The sequence below is a fragment of the Cryptomeria japonica genome, chromosome 6 (assembly GCF_030272615.1).
Source record: "Cryptomeria japonica chromosome 6, Sugi_1.0, whole genome shotgun sequence".
NCBI lineage: Eukaryota > Viridiplantae > Streptophyta > Pinopsida > Cupressales > Cupressaceae > Cryptomeria > Cryptomeria japonica.
The window spans coordinates 29,357,161-29,383,428 of record NC_081410.1 but is presented as its reverse complement, the minus strand read 5'-3'; the positions used below and the strand labels follow the sequence as shown (position 1 = coordinate 29,383,428).

General features: G+C 32.9%; 2 protein-coding genes across 2 annotated transcripts; both read right to left on the bottom strand.

Moving 5' to 3' along the window:
* Positions 1 to 13,462: 13,462 nt before the first annotated feature.
* On the bottom strand, positions 13,463 to 15,437 carry LOC131069984 (uncharacterized). The gene is made up of 4 exons (XM_058005532.2): positions 15,284 to 15,437; positions 15,060 to 15,180; positions 14,898 to 14,958; positions 13,463 to 13,830 (listed from the first exon to the last, which is right to left on the bottom strand). The coding sequence occupies exons 1-4, from the start codon at positions 15,309 to 15,311 to the stop codon at positions 13,522 to 13,524; spliced, it is 519 nt and encodes a 172-aa protein (XP_057861515.2). The 5' UTR covers positions 15,312 to 15,437; the 3' UTR covers positions 13,463 to 13,521.
* A 6,667-nt stretch (positions 15,438 to 22,104) lies between these two features.
* On the bottom strand, positions 22,105 to 23,487 carry LOC131069983 (uncharacterized). The gene is made up of 4 exons (XM_058005531.2): positions 23,377 to 23,487; positions 23,157 to 23,277; positions 22,983 to 23,043; positions 22,105 to 22,569 (listed from the first exon to the last, which is right to left on the bottom strand). The coding sequence occupies exons 1-4, from the start codon at positions 23,402 to 23,404 to the stop codon at positions 22,264 to 22,266; spliced, it is 516 nt and encodes a 171-aa protein (XP_057861514.2). The 5' UTR covers positions 23,405 to 23,487; the 3' UTR covers positions 22,105 to 22,263.
* Positions 23,488 to 26,268: the final 2,781 nt, after the last annotated feature.

The following is a 26,268-nucleotide window of genomic DNA, read 5'->3' as shown; positions in this document are numbered from 1 at the left end:
GCTTACTTCTAAATTTATACTTCTTTGAAAGTTCCTCCACATGCTTTTTTCCTTTCTCTAACTCCCCTATTGTTTCTGCCACTCCTTAACATTGGGTAATCAAGTATGTGTATCTGTCCATCAGTGTAACATCAAATTGAGTTGGAGGTCTTAAATGTTGGGCCTCATATGTGTCCCATTGATTCAATACTTTCTCTAAGTCCTCCATGACTGTTGTACCGATTAACCCCAACCCAAAAGCTTCGAGCAAATGCTTTACAAAATTCTCATATTTCAAAATTTCCTTAAGGAGAGGGACTCAAATCTCTACCACATCCTTTACATACTGCTGAAGCATTTCAATCTGCAATTCCAAAATGTATGCGTAAGATTGCAAGTTCTCACAACTATCTCCTCCTAAGAGGTCCTTCTCCATTATTACCTCTTCTCCTAAATCCAAAACTTTATTCAAAATTCAAAACTGTTTATTTAAAATGTTTAGTTTTTGTTCCCATTGTGTAGAACAAGAATCTAATGTTCCTCTTGCGAGTACTGCCTCTCGGTATACCCTCATTGTATCCTAAAAAAATAACCTAATCTTGGTAGCATTTATCTAAGCCCATGATTTAGTTGTAGTAGCCACCTGTCTCACCTCCATTAATGATTTTACTTCTCCATCTAGCAGTGATGAGGCTGAGGGTAGGTTATCAGTCCTACAAGAGTCCATAAGTTTACTCATCTCTACTAGTAACTGCTTATATTTCCTTAGTTGTGCTTTAAGCTCTATGTCAGAGGTATGCTCCTTTTCCACGTGCCCCTTGATAACACTATTGGCTAGTTCTAAAGTGTCTAACTCTCCCCACTTTGTTTTCTTCCCCAAGTTTACTTGGGATACTTGGTATTTGGGAGAGGCTTGACCTTCAGTCTGGAGTGGAATTGCCACATTTGCAACCACTTTGCCAGAACCCGTTCTTGACAAATGATGTACAATCTTTGGTTTCTTGACCTTCTGGGGCTCCTCTGTGATTACCTACTAAAATGTCACCTTAGGCAGCTCTACCTTTCTCTCCTTCTTCTCAAAAGTAAATTTAAGCCACTGTGAGATACCTTTATCTTTGTCACCTTGATGTGAAACTATGTCGGCAATTACAATATGAACATCTGTCTGTTCCTCTGCTTCATCCCTCTCTTCTGCATCTGTCTGTTTAGGATTTTGAGGTGAAGGAACTTGGCGACCCAGATTAGTTTGGAGAGAAATATTAACATTTAGTTGTTTTTTCTTGTGCAACTCTCCCAACTTATCACTGACCTCTTCGTTGAACGTGCTCTCTTCCTCATCCAGATCTGTCCCACCTTGCCTGACAACTATGTCCTTAAAGAGGTCTTCTTGATCCTGAGGGGTTAAGACTAATCTTTCATTTAAAAGATCTTCCGCCTCATCTCATTCTTTCTCACCTCCTAGTGACTATTGTTCCTTGGGTTGTTCCTCTTCTTGGTCTGAGTTTGATTCAACATTATTGATGATTACCTCCTCAGTGGCAGACTTAAATCCTTGTATCCCAGGCTGCCCTATGGTTGTATCGATTGATGGTGGTATGGGGGCGTTGGTAACTAGAACTTGTGCTGCAACTATTGGAGGAGGTTGAGTGGGCACATCTTCATCTATTTCTCTTCTTCTTGCTCTTGAGTACCTTCTCTTGTAGCCTGCCTTATAGCTATCCTTGGTAGAAGGACTTCAGTGAGTGGCACCACTCCTAATCCATATGTTATCCCCAGGTCTACGGCCTTCTTCAACAACTCAGATGTCCTCATCTTTTCCTTAAGCTTTCTCATTAGATCTTCGATTCTATCTTGGGGCCCTACTTCTTCATCGAGGTTAGTAGATGTATTCTTTCTTGATTTTGATCTTGTTTTTTGAGCATACTCCTTATAACCCCTTGACTGGGGTACCCCAGAGGTAGACTCTTTTTATTTCCCCTTTGAGGCACTCGGCCTAACCTTTTGACTTGTCCACTATTTGGTTCTATGGATAACCATTTTTGAGACTTTTTCTATATTTACATCCTCATTTGCGGACCACCTCATTGGCGAGAGGGCCCTTTAATCAATTTCTTGCTCTTTGTATGCTACATAAAGAAAGTCTCCATCATCCCTTAGGTCTTTGGGGAGATTGGTTTCAATTTTTAAATCCCTTATTTTGGGTACTGATAACCTATTGTAGTTTTTCTCTCTCACTTCAAAACTATCTTGGAGGTTTGCCCAAAAATCCTCCAATCTAGGCTTATGCCCCTCATATGCCTTAGGCATAGTTTGCTTGAGTTTCCTGTAGGGATCATAAAATTTCCTAGCATAATCAAATTCTTTAAGATTCAAATCTTGGAGCTCTAGCTCCGCCAATTTTGCCACCTATATCTTTGAGCAAGAGAAATACCCAATAGATATTAAAAATTCAATCCATGTTTTGTGCTTGGATGACAGGAGGGATTGGAGGCCTAGTAGTTGCCTAAGATATTCTACTAAGATGACCTGGTCATTACAGTACCTTGGCAGCAGCATTGGGTTTCTTGTAAACCCACTGACCCTTATGTAGGTGGAGCATGGGTTTTGGATAAACCAACACGCCCACTCTCGAATGATAGCCATGGCCTCCGACCTAATCTTGTATCTTGTATCTCCTATTAGTTTAATAGTTACAGAAAAAAAGGAAGGCATCATTGATCCTTTTAAAGTGGGCCTTTGCATTGATGAGGGTGAGTTGGGAATAATATTCCCATACCTTCTTCTAGCCTTATTCATCCCCTAGTTGACCTTCAACCTATAAGCCTGGAAATTTTCCAGCACTTGCAACCACCTAGATGACATAAGAGGTAAAGAAGAATTTCCTGGGCTAGAGGACCTCTGTCATCTGTTTGCATGTGTTATCCGAAAGAATTTGAGGCCAGTCAAAATACTGCTTTCCTACTAGGATGGTTGTCATGAATTGGAACGTCCATGGGTGAAAGTATTTGCAGTCGAGCTTACCAAAGGCCTCGCTTAAAATGATGATCAGGTTTCTCTGAGGCTCTTTAAAGTCTGCCCTCAGTATCTCTGTGGCCTTTAGACTTGATTTCCTTTCTTCCTCGAACCAATTTTCATTCATGTGCCTCTTGTTTGAGGTCACATTTTCATTCCATACCTTCAAGGCTTTCTCTTCAGTTGAGAGGAATATCTCATCTCTGGTTGGGATGCTAAACACAAATCCTAGCATATCAAGGGATAAATCTATCAATGTTTTACCCTGTGCGTCTGTGCATTTCCTAGTGTCAGGGTCATAGAATTGGGCAACTATCATTATAAACTTTGGAGCTTGCACCGCCTATGGGAAGATGGTAGCCTCGACTAGGCCTGATCTCTTTATCCTCCTCTGTGGGGCTTCCAACCTTGGTTTGTCCAACTGGGTTTTAATGTCTTCAATTTTGATGTGCTCAATCTTAGTATCAGTAACCCATTTAATTTGATCATCCAACTTTGAAGCATAAACCTGCCCTTGGTAGTTGTACTTCATGGTTGGCAGAAGTCGATCAATGTCCTTGCCTCTCTTGCAGGAAGATGGGTCCATCTAATTGCTTGAATCTGAAAGAAGGAAACAAGTGTCAGTACCTGGTAGAAAACATAAAATAACTTCATTTACTTCGGGACTCCGGGGTTCCAAGATGGGTAGTTCTTTTTTTTTTTTTTTTAAAAACAAGGGGTGAGTAGTATTACTTCTTTAAATGGGTAATCTGAAACTCTGGGATTTCAGGGTTCTGGGTTCATCTAGTGTTAGACACAAAAATAACCTTGGAACTCCAGGGTTTCGGGGTAGGGAAAAGTAACTAACCCAAAACTCCGGGGTAGAACTAGGGCACGCGAGAAGAAAAAGGAAACATGGAAAACAAAAACAAGAAAAAAACCCACGACAAGAAGAAGATCTAAACTACAAATGACAAGGAGGGCAAGAAAAATCACCAACTTGGTGAGAAAAGTTGCCCAACAATGCGAAAGGAGCTGGGAAGGATGGAGGCACGAAGTCAGGAGGCAAGAAATAAAGAGCTCTGGAAGGTGGAATGCACAAACGAGCTTTAAAAAGTTCACTATTTATATTTATACCCCCCCCCCCCCCAAACCTCATCCGTACGAATGCCTTAAACAAGACCTTGAGATTACGGGGTTCTGAAGTTCCAGGGTCGACATCAAAAATTAGAGAACAAACACCTCACCTCGAGACTCTAGAGTTCTGGGGTTCTGGGGTGAGTTAGAACAAGCAAGCAAACAAGGATCAACCTTGAGACTCCAGGGGTCCGGGGTTGATAAACGAAAACAAGAAAATGAACAATCAACCTCAAGACTCTGGGGGTCCTGGGTTGAAAAACAAAACACAACATACCTCGGGACTCCAGAACTTCAAAATTCTGAGGTAGACGACACCAAACACACCTCGGGACTTCAGGGTTCTGAGGTAGATGACACAAAACACACCTCAAGACTCTAGGACTCCGAGGTTCCGAGGTAGATGAAAGAAAACAAACAAGACAAGGCAAGGCACCACCTTGGGACTCTGGGGTTCCGGGGTAGGTGCACTAATAATAAAAAAAGACCAACCTTGGGACTCCAGGGTTTCAGGGTTCCGGGGTTGGGAAAAGCAACTAAACAAAAGGAAAGAAACCTCGGTTTTGAGGTAAAAGGAGAAAAACAATAAGAAGCAAAGCAACATAAAGCAAAAAAAAAGGGAACCCATATTTCAACACAAGGAAACTATTGAGGGTTAGGTATGCAGAGCATAACAATAATCATCAACATCTCCAACCCAATCAACATCTGTATATGCACATAAAGTAAAGTCATCATCCTTTGGATACCACAAGCCATATTCCGATGTACCTTGTAAGTATCTAAAATTCCTTTTCACCACACTCTCATGATTTTCTCTAGGATCTCTCTGAAATCTTGATACAATAAAAACAACATTCATTATGTCAGGCCCAATCTAAGTCAAATAAAGCATACATTCAATCATAAATTTGTATCTTGTAGGATTTACCGGTGTAGAAACATCTTTCCTTGTCAATTTCTCACTTGTTACCATAGGAGTACTTACCGGTTTACAATCTCCCATACCAAATTTCTTCAACAATTCCCTAGCATACTTAGTTTGATAGATGAAAATACCTTTGTCAGTCTGATTAATCTGCAAGCATAAGAAACATTTCATTTCCCCAATCACTGACATCTCAAATTCATTTTTCATATTGTTAGCAAATTCCTTACACAACTTATCTTCACCTCCAAAAATAATATCACCAACAAATACTTCAATAATTAGTATATCATCATCAGTGATCTTATAATATAAATTACTATCACCATTACCCTTAGTAAAACCAAGTTTCAAAAGGTATTTATCCAACCTTGCATACCAAGCTCTAGGTGCCTGTTTCAATCCATATAAAGTTTTCCTTAACTTGCAAACCATGTTTTTATCATCTGATAGTGAAAAACCATCAAATTTTTCAATATAAACTTCCTCTTCAAGATCTCCATTAAAAAATGCACACTTAACATTCATCTGATAAACCTTGTAGTTCTTAAGTGTAGCATAAGCAAGAAATAATCTCATAGCTTCAATCCTAGCTACTGGTGCAAAGGTCTCACCATAATCAATTCCTTCCTTCTGAGAATATCCTTTACAAACCAATCTAACCTTATTTCTTATAACTTGACCATCCCCAATCAATTTATTCCTAAAAACCCATTTAGTTCCAATAACATTCTTATTTTTAGGTCGGGGAACCAAAGTCCTTGTGTTATTCTTCTCAATCTGATCTAATTCTTCTTCCATAGCTTTCAACCAATATTCATCTTTACATGCCTCAATTACTGATACTGGTTCAACTTGAGAAATCAAACATACCTCATTAGTTGCCAGTCTTCTCCTTGTCATTACTCCATTGTTCTTGTCCCTAATGATTTGAACTTCTAAATGACTCAACCTCACATACCTAGGAGTCCTCTGACTCTCTATTCCTCTTCCCAGTTCTTCAATTACTATAGAATTTTTTGATACTTCCGGAGTAACTGGTTCAACACTATATTCCGGTAAAGGTGCTACCAGTTCAAATAGAATCATTTCCACTGTTAGTTCCTTCTCATAAACTCTGATTTTACCTCTATTCAGCTCATCCACCTTGACATTGTTGGTTGTTCGGCAGGTCAGCGCCTCCTGTGGATTCATGACATGGCTTTCTCCCGTCTCCCGTGGTTCCTTATCTCTGGCTACACGTTTGTTCATTGACAGCTCGCGATTTGGCATAATGACAATGGTGATTCCAACAAATGGGATCTGAGTGCTAGGTTAGAGGTTCGAATCTCAGGTTGTACCCCTGGAATCCTCAGTAGTTGCTGAGGGGGGTATTTTTGGCCATTCAGCGGGTCAGCACCTCCTATGGATTTGTGACATGGCTTTCTCCCACCTCCCATGGATCCTTGTCTCTGGCTGCATGTCCATTCATTGGCAGCTCAAGCTTTTGGTATAACGGCAACGGTGATTCCAATAGACATTAGTGCTCTCCATAATTCTCTACAATCTCTTGTTATAACATCTATATGCCTTGCTTTCATTAAAATAACCAAAAAAATATACCTTCATCACATCTAGGATCAAATTTAACAATGATATCATCTCTCCTGATATAACATTTACTACCAAATATTCTAAAATACTTAACTGTAGGTGTATTGCCAAACCATAATTCATAAGGTGTCTTACCATTTTCTCCTTTGATATGTACTCTGTTGAATGTATAAACTGATGTGCTCACTACTTCTCTCTAGTAGATATGAGGTAGACTAGCTTCCATCATCAATGTTCTAGCAGCATCCAAGATACTTCTATTCTTCCTTTCCACAACTCCATTATGCTGAGGTGTTTGGGGAGTAAAAAATTGTCTCCTTATACCATGATTCTCACAAAAGTTATTAAACTCACCAGATGTGAATTCTCCACCATGATTGACCTCAAACATTTAATCTTCAATCCTATCTTAGTTTCCACTTTAGCCTTAAATATTTTAAACTTTTCAAATGCCTTAGATTTCTCCCTTAGAAAAGTAACCCACATCATTCTAGAATAATAATCAATGATTAGCATGAAATATCTATCACCTTGAAAACTTTTAACTCTAGCAGATCCACACAAATAAGTATGAATAAGATCAAGAACATCATTAGATTTATCTTGTATACTCCTAAAAGAGGTTCTGACCTATTTACCCATTTGACATTCTTTGCATACCAGATTATAGGGCTTCACAATCTTAGGTATATCTCTAACTGCCTTAGTTGAACTGATCTTTACAATGCAATCAAAATTCACATGACACAGTCTTTTATGCCATAGCCAACTCTCATCAATTTGTGCAATCAAACATGTCTTCTCACTAGAATTCAAATGAAATATATAACCTTTTGTCTGTGTACCAGTTGCAATCTCCAAACCAGATCTTTTAATGATTTTGCATTTTCCATTCTTGAACTATAATTGAAATCCCTTATCCACCAATTGTCCTACACTCAGAAGATTATGCCTTAAATCTTCAACATAATAAACATTATCAATATTGTTCTTACCATCCAATGATATAGTTCCTTTTCCTTTGATCATACATGCTTTGTCATCTCCAAATCTAACCAGACCGCAATCAAATTCTTGCAAAGATAGAAACTTCCCTTTACCTCCAGTCATATGATGTGAACAACCACTGTCAATTACCCATTCATCCTTGTCTTCAATTTTAGCAGCAGGTCCCTTCTCTTCCAGTACAATCTCTTCCAGTGTCAGAACATCTTCCTTGATATCCAGGAACAACCATTACTTCCCATTGCCAAAACCACTAGCAAAATCTTCTATCGGTTCATCATCAGAATCAATAATGCCTACCTCATCTGCTATGTAGCATGATTTGTCTCTATTTTTCTTGTACTTATACTTGTTCTCGTATCCAGGGTTAGGCTTAAGAGATCTTCTAACTCTTTCTTCAAATCTTGAATTCCTTTCAGGACATCTAGATGCAAAATGACCAATCTTATTACATGCAAAACATTTAAAAGGTGTTTTTCCTTCATACTTACTTCATGTCAGTCATTTAGGTACTCTTCTAGCAAATAGGGCTTCAAGTTTCTCAAACTCTTCATCTTCTCTATTCATATCATCCAATCATTTTGCATACAAAGCTTTCCAATCTTGCTTACTGGTTGATGATGGATTTGCATGAGACTTCACAACTCTAGAAGGTCCAAATTCTTCAAGCTCAAAAGTAGATAATTTCTCAACCAAGGCATCTCTATTGATAGATGTACTATCCATTGTCCTCAACTCATTAATAGCAGCAGCCTTCATCTTATAAGTTGGTGGTAGGGCTCTCAAAACTTTAGAAACAATTTCATCTACACTCAGAGTTCCACCACAACTTTGAATTCCCATAACAATCTCATTTACCCTTTCCATGAATGTAGTAATCCGTTAATTACATCTTCAGGTTTTCATATCTCACCCGGTAACCATCAAGTTTTGCAATTTTAACAGTAGGGTCACCTTCATTAAGAGTCTCCAACTTATCCCATTATTTGTTGATCAAAAAGTGCACACAAGAGGGCTTCTCTTGCTCTACAATCATTCTCAAGCTCCTTATCCAAGTTTTCCAGAGGAGGATTGCCAGATGTTGGATTATGAGGTGTAACCCCATTATGTGTGATCTCCCAAATCTCCTTGTCAAGACATCTCAAATGAGTCTCCATTTGAATCTTCCATACTGTGTAATTTGTTCCATCAAGCCTAGGAATATCTCTCCGAAAGATAGCTCCAAATGAACTAGATGAACTTGAACTGTTAGACGCCATAGTATCTTCCTCAAGCAGTTAAGCTTCTGCAGAGAGCACCAATGCTTTGATACCAATTGTTAGATAGTTTAGATAACCGGAAGACAACTAAGAGGGGGGGATGAATCAATTGTCACAAATTACCAGAATATTTAGCAATTAAAAATTTAATACCAGAACCCAAAATATTAATACTAGAATGCTTAAACCAAATACCAGAATAGCAGTTAAATCTGTTAATCATAAACAGTAATCAGAGAATAAACACCATCCATAAGACACCAAGATTTATACATGGAAAACCCAATAAAGGGAAAAACCACAATTGGAAGCCTACACACTGTCAGATAATACTTTTGTAGTAAGTATGTGAATTACAATTGAGTGTCTTGCACTTGCAAGAAGGCCAATAACCTAGAGCGCACTGCTCATCACAAAATGAGTGTCATTGACTACATATAAATCTAGACTACAATCTGGAAGAATGAATGAACTGCAATGATAGCATCTCCTATGCCTGAATATAGTTTTGATTAATCTCAATACCAGAGGACTAAATCCTCTTACATAAACCCAATTTGATCTCCAATGATCGACCAAAATCCTCTGCTTGAATGATATTGGGTGAATTCACAATACTGGTTCCCACTTTTTGACCAACTTTGACACTTAGATGAATATTTTGAAAAAAACCTTCACTTTCTGACACCTATAACTTTTAAACCATTAAGAATTTGAAGATGATATAAACTAGTGATTTTTAACATCTTGTTTGTAGATTCTAAATATATTTTTTGCAAATTTTTTTGAATAAAATTTTATTGATTTTTCCATCTCCCTCAAAAAGTAGTTGTTTACAACAAACAACATTTTTTAAGAGTGATGTGTATCCCGAAACACATAATTTTTTTTCTATAAATGATAAAAACTTTTTTCTTTTGAATTTTGGTTTGTAACATCAATACCCAGGGCATGCACTTGGTTTGATAGTGATATGTTGAATATTTTTTATTTTATTAAGTTTTGAAGTTCGACTAATTATAATTTGGATATAGGTGTACATTTGAACACATAACTTGTTCTATATATATCAAAATTCAATTTTCTTTTTTTTGTTAGAAAGAAAACGCCAATACCTAGTGCACATATATTTTTTAGATTTTTTTTGAATTAGTTTACTATTTTTCCCAATGCATTGAACAAAGAAGTTCATGTTCAGTGAAAAACCTACATTCATAAGAAATAAAATAAATATATATTAATGAAATTAAATATATTAAAAGTTATACTATTTGGAAAGCTTATAATAAGGACTAAATACTTTTAAAAAAAAAACCTTTTAAATGAATTAATTTGACCCCCCAAAAGCTAATGTAAAATTGGTTTTTATCAGCATTTGATAGATGCAAAGGAGACTCCATTGCAAGTATGATTTAGAAGTAGAGAGGTTCTATCCAAGAAATTTTGATCTAAGAGCCTTTGATTTAAATCTCTTCAATTAATTACTTCAAATGGGACATCTTAAAGCTTAAATCATTATATTTTTTTTAAAATGTATGATTTCAGCAAAAATCAGGACGTACCAAAAAGTGGGAACCAACTTTGTGAGTTCACCCTATTACATTATTCATACATTACATATCCATATCCCTTACCATGATGATCGAAATGAGATCTTACATCTATATATACAAACCCTCATCCATAAATAATTAGGTCGGCCACCAAACAATAAACCAATTACATAATTACAAAAAATGTCGGCCTTAGACCAAGCAAATAATATCCAACACATAAGATATCCAGAAAACGTATCGAGAAGTCCAATCCACACGTTACATTAAGCTGGTCCATAACCTAGATCAACCAGGACCCAATATAGGTCGACATGCTACAACAATGATCTCCATCCGCCAAGTCTCAAACATGATCACCAACAACATCCTGAATCTCCACCAGAAGCTGTACCAATACCACTTTTGCATATCATCAAATATCTTCATAAAAAGCTTGGTCGGTGAAACCCTCACCAGAACCGCAAGCCAAGCTTCCAAGCAAACATGATAGCATGTGATCACCAGACCAAAACCAACTTACTGAATATGAACATGAGTATCATGAATAAGTCAATTCCATAACTAAATCATATTGGAGCATACGGGATCATTCCGAATCTAAACCAACCAGAAACCACTCAACCTACTGGGACCAGAAGGGTGTCAGTAAAACATCCAAAACAACTAGTATTGACATCAATGACAAAATATCAATGCAACGCATAATCAATTCCTCCAAATGGCCAACAGATAAGATATACATAAAGAAGACATGCATAAGATAAAATAGAACAATATATAAGAGACGTAAGAACTTAATTGGAATACATATGAGCTAGAGATTTATAATTGAGATTTCTAAATAACATACACCTAGATCTCTAATCTGTGCTCCCGTTTTTGCTAATAGATATTTTATACCCTATTAAGTTCAATAGTATAATCACATGACATTCCTCTTCTATAAGCTACCAATTGTTCAACACAATATGTAGACACCTAAAATTGTCTTGTCTAATTAAATAAATATTCTTATTTATTTAATTATTTTAGCCTAATTCTTCTATTAATTAAATAAATCTTTATTTATTTAATTAATTCATTTATCCTCTTCTAGCCTTATTTCTCATTTAAATAAATATATTTATTTATTTAAATTATCCTTTTCCTAAATTAAATAAATATTTTATTTATTTAATTGATCCCACTTCCTCTATTAATTAAATGAATCTTTATTTATTTAATTAATTCATAAGCCTTTTCTACCTATGACACATGTCATTCATCTCTTAATTCATACACTACCTACCCTTTCATTATTTTTTTATTTCCTCTACCTGCCCTCTAATCATAGCCGACCATTTATCTTTTACACCTCTCAATCTTATCCCTCCATTTCTTATAGTGTCTTCTATATAAGGAGATGCTTCCTTCATTATCAAACCCTAACTAACTCACTATGCATTCAGCCCCGACTACGCTTTCAAACTTGCATATGCAATCAAGCCTACTTGCAACCACATTTCTGTTCTTTGTTGAGCTCTTGTGCACATAAAATCTGAGAGCAAATATATCAAGCAAGATCAATGGAGATAGGAAGAATGGAGATCCAAACCCTATTGGACATGTGATGATATAATCTTTGTGATTCCATTTGATTTGCATTGTCTTAGGTAATCTTCATATGTTATGGTAGATCTTTGTTGTTGTTAGGCTAGGGTTTTGTGGTTGAATCTATTTAGTCTCTGAATATTGTTGTTATCCATTTTCACCATAAACACAATATAATGATTTTTTTTGTGAAATGAAGCATATCTAGTTGTCTATTGATAAGGCATTTAGGGGTGTGATACATGGATCAACTTGTTTATAATATATATGATTATACATCTTTTAATTAATGCATTTATTTGTTTCTATTTGCCACCCCTTTTATAAGTTCTTATTATTCTTAAGTTTGTGGTTTCTTACCAATGATGTGATAGTACATTTTTTAAATAAATAATTCATGAAGAAAAATTGTCTTAATAAAATTAGGTTTTGTTTCCAAGATCCATTTTTATATGTATAATCTATGATTTATTTGATCTATATTCAACCACACCAATGTGTAATCTATTGTTTTAATCTTCTTGTTACCTCTAGACAATGGAGTATAAATACAACTCTAAAGAACATACGCCTAGATATCTGATATGTGCTCTCTTTTTTTCTTTCTTCTTTTTTGCTAACAAAGAGTTTATAACCTATTAAATTCAACATTATAATTACATATCATTGCCCTTCTACAAGCTTCCAAATGTTCAAAACAATATAATGAATGATTGGTGAAATGTAGCCTCGTCACTTGTCTATTGATAAGATTGTTAATGGTGTGATACATGGATCAACACATAATATACATGAATATACATGCTTTGATTGATACATTTATCTGTCCCTAATTGTCATTCTTTTTTATAAGTTCTTGTTGTAAATTTTTTGGTTTCTCACCAATATCGTGATGATACATTTCTTTTCTTTTTAAATAATTCAAGAAGAAAAACTATCTTAATAAAATTGAGTTTTGCTTTCAAAATCCATCATTAATCTGTATCACATTTTGAAGTGACTACACAATCAAATGATGATTTCTTTGCTCTGTCTAGGAGACCATGTCTACATTTGTTCATGTATAACATCTTAAAACACATCAGATGCTGATTATTCTATCTACAAAACCATATTTACATTTCTAAACATCATATGCTTTAACATATGATGTTCAAGGGAAAAAAAAACATAATTATAAACTCAATCTCAATCTCACTTCCTCTTTCCACAAAGATGGGCTTTAACCATGTACATAAATATTTCTATATATTTTTTCTTCCTTTCAACATATCTATTTAATTGTTTCTTGGATTACTCCTCCCATAGTATTCATTGAAAAGAAGGCACCAAAATTGACATTTACATGTAAACTAGTATATGAGAAATGAATATCTGAGATGGTAGTGGTAAACACTGCAAAAAAAATCATATACAGATAGAACACAAAAGAAAATGATTTATATTGCATTAAGTAACAGCCACATTTTTGTATATATCCTGGTTATCCCTTCTTCAGTTTGGGCCGAGAAATGCTTTGAAGCAAAAGCATGCCAACAACAGCAATGGCTGAAGCCAACACTGAATCAGACAAGTTGTTCAGTGATTTGCCAATGACTGGTACTTTTTCAGAAGAGTCCTTTGTCATCCCTGCTACAATTGGAGCACCCACCATTATCAGAGCAGGCCATCTAAATGAGCTAACTGTCACATCCTTGTTTATTTCAGTTATCAGATCAAAAGTGCACTTGTCCAAGATAAATGCAGCAAACTGCTCTTTTTCTACATGCCCATTTTTGTCTTTGTCAAACTTCTCCAGCAAAATAACACTGAGCATAGTTAAGCCCTTATTTCAAGAAACCAATGTTTTCTAAGTCATAGTTTATAGTCAATTAAGATTAGCATCTAAAATCTTTCTATCGTTAGAGTGTTCTACCAACTGAACTATGATCCTGTTTGACAAGTACATCATCAATCTAAATGTGACTTATTTCCAACAGTAATATACATATACATACATACATACAGACATATGTGTGTGTCTATATATCGATATATATGTATATTTGTATGTATATATGTATCTATTCATGTATATATAAGTAAGTATATGTATATATATATAAAGTATGCATGTATGTATGTCCACACACACTCAATAGTTTAACCATGAACCAAATAACATTCAAATCTTTGAAATTTTTTATCAAGTTTCATAAAATAATGTCTATGTAAAATTTAAATTACCCTTACATAACTCCTTTTCCTCTATGTACAATTTTCCTTTAGGCACTTTGCTTTTGTTCCTTTAGAATCAAGCATTTGATAGTTTCCGAATTTCTGGCTTTCCTCGACTAGTGTTTTTTAATTGGTATGGTTTTTAAAAGTGAAGAGTATATATACTATTAACTTCGGTGATATTGCTAAATTTTATCATCCTTCTATAAGTTATGGAATGTTGAATGGTTCAACACAATAGGGAATGATTAGTGAAATGAAACATAGCCAAACCCTTACACTAAGCATAGTTAAACCCTTACAGAAGAAACCAATGTTTCTTTATATATTTTAAATAATTTAGGTTCAATAATTGTCCAGTTATAGTTCATGTAGATCAATTAAGACTCGCATCATAGTTTATGTAGATCAATTAAGACTCGCATTAGAATTTTTCATTATCGTTAGAATGCTCTACCAACTGAACTATGACCCTGGTTGACGAGCACATCATCAATCTAAATGTGACTTATTTCCAACAGTAATATTATATAAAATGGGTGTTCAAACCTTTCCATACTAATCCTATGAATTTATATAAAAGTTTAGCAGAGATGTTGTATTAATATGGCAAAACAAACTTCAATATGTATACTAACGAACCTCTACATCTTCTTTCGAAGGTGGATCGATATGAATTCCCGGCATCATTCCATTGATATCGCTATTTCAATAAATAAACAAGTCACATTAGAGTTCATGTTAGATATACTTTTTTTTTAAATAATTTGTTTTTAAGATTAGATCAATGTTATAAGTTCTAACTTAAATGAGAGAAGAATCCCTGTGTAGACATCATCGACATTTGCAGAAGCTTTGCCTTCTGTAACTTTCTCAAATATTCCGTCTGTGATCTGCCTCACTCTTTCTCTTGGTGCCCAAGACCCTGAAAAACAAACAATATTCTATATTATTATATTTATATAAGTATATAAAGACATCCATTAAATAACAAAAGATAAGAATGGCATGAGCAAGAAATTAATTGCCTTTGGCTGTGTTGTGTGCATTCCCCATTCTCTATTGTTGTGCATCTCAGGAATTGACAAGCACACTATTTATTAGAATGGGCTGTGGTTGCTTAGGAGCAGGGAAATAGAAAGAATAAAGTAAAATACTTTTCTTACAGAGCGTCTAGACTTCATTCAAATGGTGTTGCTTGAATAAAGGATGAAATAATATGCGGCCTGCGTAGGTGGTTCTATGAATGGATGTTTTTGACGTTTTTTCTTGATAAAAGAAGGAAAGTATTCTTAACTTCGTAAAAAATCTATACTTAGAAAGGGAATAAGTTCTCATACATAAACAACCATTAGTAGACAAGGAATATATTTCACTCTCAAGACTCCCGATGATGATAACTGTACATTTAATAATATTTATATGTATTTGTATGCACTTATGAATTTAGAGAATTGAATATGTGTTCATATGTTGTGATGTGACTCTTAGAGGTGTTCAAGTTAGATATTTAAGTATCAATAAATTATATTCATGTTATGTTTAGTTTTTCGATTATAGGAGTTTGTTGTCTTTCTATGTGATTATTTTTAATGAATAATATAAAAAATATTTATTTGAATAATATTTTGTTGTATTTTTTTTATTGTTTATTTTTATAGTTTTATCATGGTATTAGAGCTAGGTTAGCTGTGATTCTATCATAAGAGTCAAATTAATATATGAAAATTTTAAAATTTTAAGTAATGTAAGATCAATAAAGTTTGTTGTAGAGAGAAGCGTAGGTGTGGTTGACTAGTTGATGAATCCAAGTGTGCTAAAACTATTAGGAGAAGAGATAAACGCCTAGCGAAAGTCTATTAATTATCATTTAATGAAAAGGCATCAAAGAAATCTTTTGCAACTTGAAAGCCCCTATTTGAAACTTATCACTAATGTTGTATTGGCAATAAAAAAAGCAATCATCCACTTGGAAAATCTGCTTTGAAAGCAGCATGATTGTTGCACTATTGTTGTTACTACTATTAGTTGTTGTTAATACTAGCTAGTTGGACTTACAAAGTATGAATAAGATCAAGAAATCCTCTTAATAAATATGAGTTGGAATTATCAAAAAATGTTTCAAAAATATTGTTGGAGGAAATATAGGTTCATTGACATGCCTTTATGTAGGTATTAGAAGAGAAGAGGTCATTCATCAAAGGAGCATTGGTGTACATATTTGATAGTTTAGTGGATGTATGGTTGCAGGGAGGATGTTGGAGATAATTTCAAATCCAACATCCACATGGCTTGTTTTATGCCACAAATTTTAATAATTAAATATATGCTAATAATAGTGCTAGCAATAGGAGTCCTCGAAGTGCTCAAGTTAGATAGTTAAATGTTAATAAATCATAGCTTGTTATGATGTTAAGTTCCTTTAATATAGGAGTCTGTTGTGCTTCTATATGTAATTAGATAACGAGATAATCTTCAATGAATAATATACAATAATCTTTTATTGAGTAATATTTTATTATATTTCTTGTGCTATTCATTTTTATAGTTTTATTATGGTATTAGAACTAGATTGGGTATGATTACATCATGTGGGAGTGCCTAGAAAGATACGAGCATCTTAAGAGTCAGCCATCCTTATTAGGTTCTCAATCATCAAGAGTTAAATTGATATATTAGAAATTTAAATTGCGCAGGCTTCCATGCCATATAACTTGTTTACAAATATGAATAGAGAAAAAATATAAACTATTGGAACACTTCATTCCTAGTTTCACCAAGTATAGGATCAGTATATAAAGATAATTACTTAGCTAAAATAACTTAAGAAATGATAAGGGCCTATGAATGTTACATTTATACAAAATGTGTTATTTATTGTAAAACACTTGAGAAAATCTTCTAGGGATCCTTCTACCTTAGCAAAACTTTAGAATGCATATATTGAGATCATGTTGCATGCGCAACAGTTACAACAAGAAGTTACTCAATGGATAATTCATGTGTATAGCATAAGGTAATATATACAAATTTCTTACCATAAAGTGTAAATAATTTAGTAGTTTGGAACCTAGTTTTGACTTTGGTGGATTGAACAAATTTATGAGGTTAATACTACTAGAGTGAACTATAGTATGAGAACGTATCTAGTTGATTGCACCCATCATTAATTTTTGTTCATCTTTTTATTTGATTGTTGGAGACAAATACAGTCACGTTTTAATTTTTGCATGGATTTGGCAAATAGAACTAGTTTGTTATACGGACAAGACATAGTTTAAGCCAAGGGATGATGTTGGTAGGAATAGAGCTGAATTAGATATTTGATGGATTTAGATGAAAATTTGAAAGGGAAGTCGAATCTCTCCATATTACGCTGAAAACCTAAAGGGTAGTACGAGGCATGTACCTTCCAATTTTATTTTATCATTTACATTCTACCAGCCCTTTAATTCTTAACATGTTCAACTTTAACCTGAAGATAGAATCCCATGAAAATGGCCATAGCCACTATTTTTTTATACTTCAAACAATCCTTCGATCTTAAATAATGTAGGCACATAAAGTATCCCCATCAACATACAAAATTTTATGTCTATGTAACAACTACCATGAAATTCTTTTAGAGACTTATATTTTTTACAAGAATATAAACAACAAATATGTGTGTATATTTGTATGTTTATGTGTGTGTGTGTGGATATATATACATACATATATACATATGTGCACACACACACATATACATAGATATACATATACATGCATACATACATACATATTTATATATATGTATGTGTATATATATCTATATTTACTATTCATGTATATATATATATATACATATATATATACATATATATATATACATATATGTATATATATATATACATATATGTATATATATATCTATACATATATGTATATATATATATATATGTATACATATATTCATATATATACATATATACATATATACATATGTATATATATATGTATACATATGTATATATATACATATATACATATATATGTATACATATATACATATGTATACATACACATATATATACATATGTATACATACATATATATATATATATGTGTGTGTGTGTGTGTGTGTGTGTGTGTGTGTGTGTGTGTGTGTGTGTGTATGTATATATATATGTATATGTATATGTATATATATATGTATATATATGTATACACACACACTCAATAGTTTAACCATGAACTAAATAACATGCAAATCTTTGAAAAAAATTCTTAAGTTTCTTAAAGTAGTGTCTATGTAAAATTTAAACTACCCTCACATAACTCCTTTTCCTCTATGTATAATGCTTCTTTAGGCACTTTGTTTTCATTCCTTTAGATTCAAGCATTGATATTTTTCAAATTTTTGGCTTTCCTTGACTAGTGCATTTTAAAGTGAAGAGCATATATACTATTAACTTCGATGATATTGCTAAATTTCATCATCATTCTATAAGTTATGGAATGTTGAATGGTTCAACACAATAGTGAATGATTAGTGAAATGAAACATAGCCAATTATCTAGAAATGGAAAAACTAAGGGTGTGATATTCATGAATATATATGCATTCATTGACATATTCATTTATCTTCAAATTTCACCCCTTTTATAAAAAACATATTATTCTAATATTTATGTTTACTTGCTAGCCGTTTGATAGTACATTTCTTTTTTAGTATCAACAATCCTTAGAAAATATTATCCTCACACTATTGGATTTTGTTTAAAAGAGTCATCATTAATCGATGTATGTAATAGATCCCCCAACAAGTTGTTAGCCACACCATCTTAATGATATATCTTTCATCCTCACATAAATATATTTGCAAGGTTTATATGATTAAAAACATAATTTTAAAGACAAAAGATAATAAAATCACAAACTTAGTCTTATTTCCCCTTTTTGTCGAGATTAAATTTGATTATATATAAATATTTTATATATTTTTATATGATTCTTTTCAACATATCCATCTAATAGATTTTAGAATACCCCTTACATAAATAACACTATTAATATTTATTCTAAAAGAAATGTCATAAAATGTAGATAACAATAAACAATAATAAAACTAACATTTGATGGAAATAGATAAAAAAATGAAAGAGTAGTAGAATCTCTCTATATTAAGCAGAAAACCTAAAGGGTGGCCTAATGGAGGCATGCAACTTTTTATTTTTATTTTATCATTTATACTCTACCAATCTTGTACTCCTTAATATGTTTAACTTGAATTTTATGATACAATCCAATTTCTTCACACAATATTTTGATTTTAAATAATGTATCCACACAAAGTATCCCCAGTAACTTACAAAATTTTATTTCCATATGACAATTCTCATGACATCCTTAGATTTTTGACAATTATGTATGTATGTATGTATGTATGCATATTCTTGTTTAAATATTTTCATCTTGACTTAAATTTCTTATGAGAAATGAATTTAACCATTAATCAAATATCATACAATTGTTTGAAATTTTGGAAAATTCTTCTTATTAGCATTTATATAAAATTTAAATTATACTGACATCAACTTCTTTCCCTAAAATATGTGAAAATTACTAGGAACTTTTTTCTTTTCTTTAGATTGAATCATTGATAGTTGTCAACTCTTTGGCTTTCCTCAATGAGGGTCTTCAACCATGTATGAGTTTTAAAGGTGAAGAGTATATATAATATTAACTTTAATTCTACTATTACATGTCACTGCTATTTTATAATTTGTGCAATTTTGAATGATTCAACACAATAGTTAATAACTAATAAAATGTGAACTAGCTAGCTATCTCAAAATGGAGAAACTAAGGGTGTGAAATACATGAATAATATGCATTTATTTATCTTTAGATTAAGAACCCTTTTCTAAAATATATTATTCTAATATTTGTGTTTCTAACTAACCATTTGATAGTACCTTTCTTTCTAGTATCAATAATTATTATGATATTATCCTCACACTATTAGATTTTATTTAAAAGAGTCATCATTAGTCAATATGTAACAAATCTCCAAACATCAAGTGGTTCACCACACGATATTTATTAACTAAATGACATGTTAGGAAAATATTGAGGAAGAAGGACTAAGTAATCAAACAAAGTGAGGATCAAGAACTAGATTCCAATTCCTAATAGAGCTAAAAAACCATGAATTTGGAAAAATGCATGGAAAGACTAGTGGATGTGACGTTTGGTCCAAATGAGACTTGTAACTAGGTTCCAAGTTTGTATTAAGACTTATGACCTGGAATGAGAAAGAATAGGTTGTAGTTCAAAACCCACTGATTCTAAGTCTAGAGAAATTGATCAAAGACACTCAAATAAAAAAATTATAGTGAAATCCCTATAATCACAAACACAAAATTAAGAGGAAAATGAAAAGAAACTTTAAGGATTCAAGCAAAAACCTAGGGCACTAGTGGAACCCTAGGGCTCCATGAGACAAGACCAAACACTATAAGTTAGACTAAAGATTCCAAATAGCTAAATAAGAGAGAGATCTAAAGAGAACAATTGAAAGAAAAAATGAGAGAAAAACATGAGCACAAGGAAGAGAATTACTTGCGTTGTAGTCAAATGCTTGAAAAATGGAAGGGATAAATCACATAATGAAGTAAAAATCTAGGGCACATGTATACATTTCACTGAATCCAAATGAGTAATTTGAGAAATCACAAAGGAAGTCCATGCACAATGGTCATGAGAGTAGAAAAAGTAAGGGAAAAATTAAAAATTACAAGGTGAATAATAAAATAAGAGGAAATGTATAGCAAAATAGGCAACAAGGCATCGAGTTATGGGTTGCAGTTCATAGGAAGGAATTGGAACTAGGCTCCAATTTCTTGTTAGAGATTGCAACTTGCAGTAAAATTTGAAGGGAAACTAAAGATAAATAGGGATTGAGCTATGAGGAAAACTTGGAACCTGGAATGTTTGTTCCAGGTACTTATTAGGATTTGTAGCCTAATAGGAACCAAAAGAGTTTCAATAACTTTAGAAGTCCTCAAAGCTTTCATAGGAGGAAACAAAACACATAAGGGAAAGGGTCACCAAAAGAAACAAAATGGATTAAGCGAAACTAAAGACACAAAATGTAAACAAAAAAAAATGACGAAAAATAAGGTCCTCAAAATTTAGCAAGCAAAAATGATGGGGTGTGTATGCAAGGCATAACACACCTCTTTCTAAAAAAATATTATTCTAACATTGATCAATAATTCTAATATTATATTTCTTCTTTTATTTTGTATCAATAATTCTAAAAAAATGATTAACATTGTTTAAGAGATCCACTATTACTCTATATGTAACTTATCTTTAGACACCAAGTCATTAGTTACACCATCTTCATTAAAATGGTTTGTGTTCTATCTTCCATCCTAACATAATTACATGTATATGACGGTTATGTAATCGATTTGAACCCTTCCCATACAAAACTAATCAAAGCTACATGTATAAGATTCGTATGCTTAAAAAACATAATTTTAAAGATAAAAGACAACAAAATTATAAGCTTAATCTCATTTCCCTTTTCCATAAGAATTAAATTCAATCATATATGAATATTTTTATATTCTTCCTTTCAGCATGCCCATCTAATAGCTTTTATAATCCTCTCACAAATAAACCATTAAATTTTATTCGATAACTACTTTCATAAAAAGTAATTAACAATAATCAATAAAGCATTGGCTCCACATTCAAATGTGACAATTTAAGAGGTTTGTCACTTTTCAAATAAAAAATCACAAGAAAATTCCATTTAAATATTGTTTATCTTCCACACATACTCAGTAAAATAAGGGACCGAAAATACAAATTTTCTTTTTTTATTGTATAGCAAATCATAATTTATGAGAAATAAATATTTAAGATTGTGGTGGTAAACACTGCATAGAATTCATATACAACTACAACAGAGTAAAAATGATTTTTCTTGCATATAAGTAGAGGTCATGCCGGGTTATCCCTTGCTTAGTTTAGGGCGAGAAGTGGATTGAAGCAAAAGCATGGCAACAACTGTAATGGTTGAAGCAAACATCGAATCAGGTAACTTGCTCAGCAATTTCCCAATGACTGGTACTTTTTCAGAAGAGGACTTTGCCATCCCTGCCATCACTGGGGCACCCACTATTATCACAGCAGGCCCTCCTAATGCACTCACAGTTATACTCTTGCTTATTTCATTTATCAGATCAAAAGTGAACTTCTCCACAAATAAAGCGAATTCCTCTTTGTCTACATGCCCATTTTTGTCCTTGTCAAATTTCTACAACAAAATAATAGTTACAGAAGAAATTGATTGTTATCTATTTTTCACTCGAATCACATTCAGTAATCTATTATCAAGAAAAGAAAAATGATCTGAAACTTACATGACTAAATCTAAAAGCTATCTTATTGCAGTACTACATGAATGAAAAAAAACCATGTCAACCCTAATTTTAATTGTAGCAGTCAAAAATATAAATAAGATAATTTCTGAATTTAGTTATATATGTTTTTCAGTTGAATCACATTCAGTAATCTATTATCAAGAAGAAAAAAGTGATCCGAAAATCGAATGAAAAACATACACAACTAAATCTAAAAGCTATCTTATTGCAGTGCTACGTGGACCAAAGAAAAAACGCATGTCACATATAATTTAAATTTTGACAATCAAAATATAAATAAACAAACCTCTACATCTTGCTTTGAAGGTGGATCAAGATGAGGACCAGGCATCATTCTATTGATATCACTGTTTCAATCAATATATCATATTAAATATACTTCTTTTTTGATAATTTAGACATTTATTCATCAAAATATACGAAAAAAATTGAAAATTAGATCAATGTTATAAGTTCTAACTTAAATGCGAGAAGAATGCCTGTGTAGACATCATTGACATTTGCAGATTCTTTGCCTTCTGTAACTTTGTCAAATATCTGGTCTGTGATCTGCCTCACTCTTTCTCTTGGTGAACGAGGCCCTGAAAAACATTTTCTTATCTTAAACTCCAACTAGAGATAAAATAAATATATATATATAAACAACCATTTAATCAAACACTAAGCATGAAATTAATTGCCTTTGGCAATGTTGTGTGCATTCCCCATTCTCTATTCTCTATTGATCTGCCTATTATGAATTGACAACGGTACCTGCTGAACAATCACAACATTTATTAGAATGAGCTCTGGATGCTTAGGAGCAGGGAAATGAAAGAATAAAGTAAAAGGATGGAAAATAAAATGCTTTTCGTACAGTAGGTCTGAACTTTATTGAGATGGGCGTTGCTTCCATTAAGCATGTAATAATAATATGGGGCCTGAGTAGATTGTCTATGAATGGATGTTCTTGCTTTTCCTTTATAAAATAAAGAGATTATGCTTCGCTTTGTCAAAAAATCTAGTCTTGAAAAATGAATGAGTCCCCACACATGAACAACCTTTAGCAGACAAGGAATGAATTTAGCTCTCAAGACATTATTGGCATAGAGCCTAGCATGTTTATGTGATTGGTTGTAAAGAGATGTAGAGTATAATATGAAGCAGAGGTGATACGTAAAGTAATTTGGTGAAATTTGGATAATGGTGTTGATTTCTAGGGTTTTGCTGGGTTTCAAATTATTGTTTATATTTTTGTTTGTTTCAAGGATAATTAAATATCGTTTAAAGTGGGGATTGATTGGTTCACCAATCAAACGAGTAGATAATCTCTTTTTCACTTCTAGTTCAATTGAATCTAGGAGGGTGTTCTTAGAGTTATTTGTTTATAGGATTTCATCACAACTAAAAACAAACAAACTAAAAGTATTGTAGTAGTATCTAATATATGTTTGGTTCCAAAAGTTGTCACTAGACAAAAGACTAATCTATTGCACATAAAGTCTTTATTATGATGATAAAGACATAACTGCATAGCTACAAGATGTAAGTATGAAAAACATGATTCTTGAATATGAGAACTATTATGGCTTATTGAAAATACTTCCTTTGTAAAACCATTGAATCATGGGATGCATAAAAACCACCAATGTATTTCTACACTATTGGTGAAAAACAAAATTTTCATTTTGGGTGTATAGTAAATCATCAACTTCGAACACTAGCGCCTTGCTCATTGGACAACAAAGTCACAAATCAACAACACAAAAAATATGATGAAATAACAACAAATATATGTTATCAATTAACTAATCATTCTTAATAGTCTCTCTCCAAATTTTAGAAATTCATGTGTCACAAATAAGAGACTATTATAAACAATACGCATAATGAATTGAAAAAATTCTATGACGTTGATCAAATCTTTATTATAATCATGTCATCAAATGTGGCAAGAGGAAAGCTTAGGCTAAAATATTTGTTGCAATTCATCAAATAGAAGTTATCTCGATGACCTATGAATGGCCAAGGAGACATTTAGTTACAAACATAAATTACAAACTTTCTATCTCTTTGAGATTTACAAAACAAGTTGAATCCCTAAACAATCATCACTAGTCATAGTTGCATGGAAATATAGAAATAATTGACCCTTTGAATATAAAATGAACTTGTGCATATAGCAATTCAGTTGATTACTTAGACACTTTTGAGAACTAAACCTCATAAATGTGGCGTACAAGGCAAGATGAAATCCCACAAAATTTGTTGAATAGGCAATTTGAAACCAGCATGAAGATCATCCATGCCTAGAACTTCAACCATCACATCCATGGCAACATGATCATCCTCATCATCAACTATTAGTATTGAAATAAAATATTCCTTTTGGATGGACATGGGTTATTAGGAAAATAATTTTCTTAGAGTATTTGTAGGAGTCAAATTGAATCATTAATAGCATATTGGGAAGATTAGGGGAGTGGTTGAGATGAACAAAAATAATTACAAGGACTCAATGTGTGATGAGACATTAGGAGTAAATGAGAATGAAATTCTGGAAGTCCATCAAAACTGTGCAAGTAGATGAAAGAGAATAAAATAAGTGATATGAAGAAATTTGGGAGATGCAAAATTGGATATCAAGGTGGGATGTTTGGGTTGAAAACTTGATGTTCACAAGTCAACTTAAACTCTGCATAAGAAGAAACTATGGAAAAAGCATTAAATACCTTTGTGGAAGAAGAAATCACAAAGGGACATTGGAGTGGAAGTCTAGAAGTCCACTAAATTTCCACAAGAAAATATAAAAGAGATTGCAAAATCATGTGGAAGGATAACAAGTGTAAAGTTCACTATAAATTATAGGTGAGAACTAGATATGGGGATCAAAATACATATGTTCATTGATACTCCATAATTGGATGAAAAGGACGTGATAAAAACATGCAAAATTGGTGAATGAAAATAGAAGGAAAAACTAGAAGAAGTTTTCATACCTAGAGGTGCAAACGAATTTTGCGAGGATTTCCAACTTTGCAACAAAAAAAAAGCATGGCAAATTAGAGGAGGAAATTTGTTGAAGTGGAGAGGAAAATGGATAAGTCCACTAAAACTTTTTAATTTTACAAAGAAGAAGAAATGAAAGATTGAGCGGATGTGGGAAAGGAAGGAATTTGAGACATAAGAATAATGAAGGAAAATCTAGACAATCATTAGAACTCTACAAATCCAAAAAATAAAAAGGAAGACATAGGGATATGATGCAAAAGAAAATGGCAAATCAAAAGGAGAGAAATAAGTCCAAATTTTCATCAACAACTCATAAATGAAAAAAATAAAGGAAAATGAAATGCTATGAAAGGTCCCACTGGACTTTGCAAGGATTTTCTATAAGACCAATAAAATCAAGATAGGAAAGTAAACAAATAGAAGATGTTTAGTAGTCTACCAAATATTTGCAACTCCACAAAAATAATAGAAAGTGATAAAAAAAATATCTACCTTAGAACTTTTGAGGATCTTATGTCTTTTAGCATCTGATAAGAACATGGAAGATGAAAATAAACAACACTTGAGAAAAATTGAATAAG

Bases quoted from the DNA above. Each gene is read 5' to 3' on its own strand.
- LOC131069984 (XM_058005532.2), bottom strand. From the start codon at position 15,311: ATGGGGAATGCACACAACACAGCCAAAG. The intron at 14,959-15,059 runs GTTAGAACTTAT...TTATTGAAATAG, and splicing joins GGGATTCTTCTCTCATTTAA to CGATATCAATGGAATGATGC. The intron at 13,831-14,897 runs GTTCGTTAGTAT...ATTTTGCTGGAG, and splicing joins CTTCGAAAGAAGATGTAGAG to AAGTTTGACAAAGACAAAAA.
- LOC131069983 (XM_058005531.2), bottom strand. From the start codon at position 23,404: ATGGGGAATGCACACAACATTGCCAAAG. The intron at 23,044-23,156 runs GTTAGAACTTAT...TGATTGAAACAG, and splicing joins GGCATTCTTCTCGCATTTAA to TGATATCAATAGAATGATGC. The intron at 22,570-22,982 runs GTTTGTTTATTT...ATTTTGTTGTAG, and splicing joins CTTCAAAGCAAGATGTAGAG to AAATTTGACAAGGACAAAAA.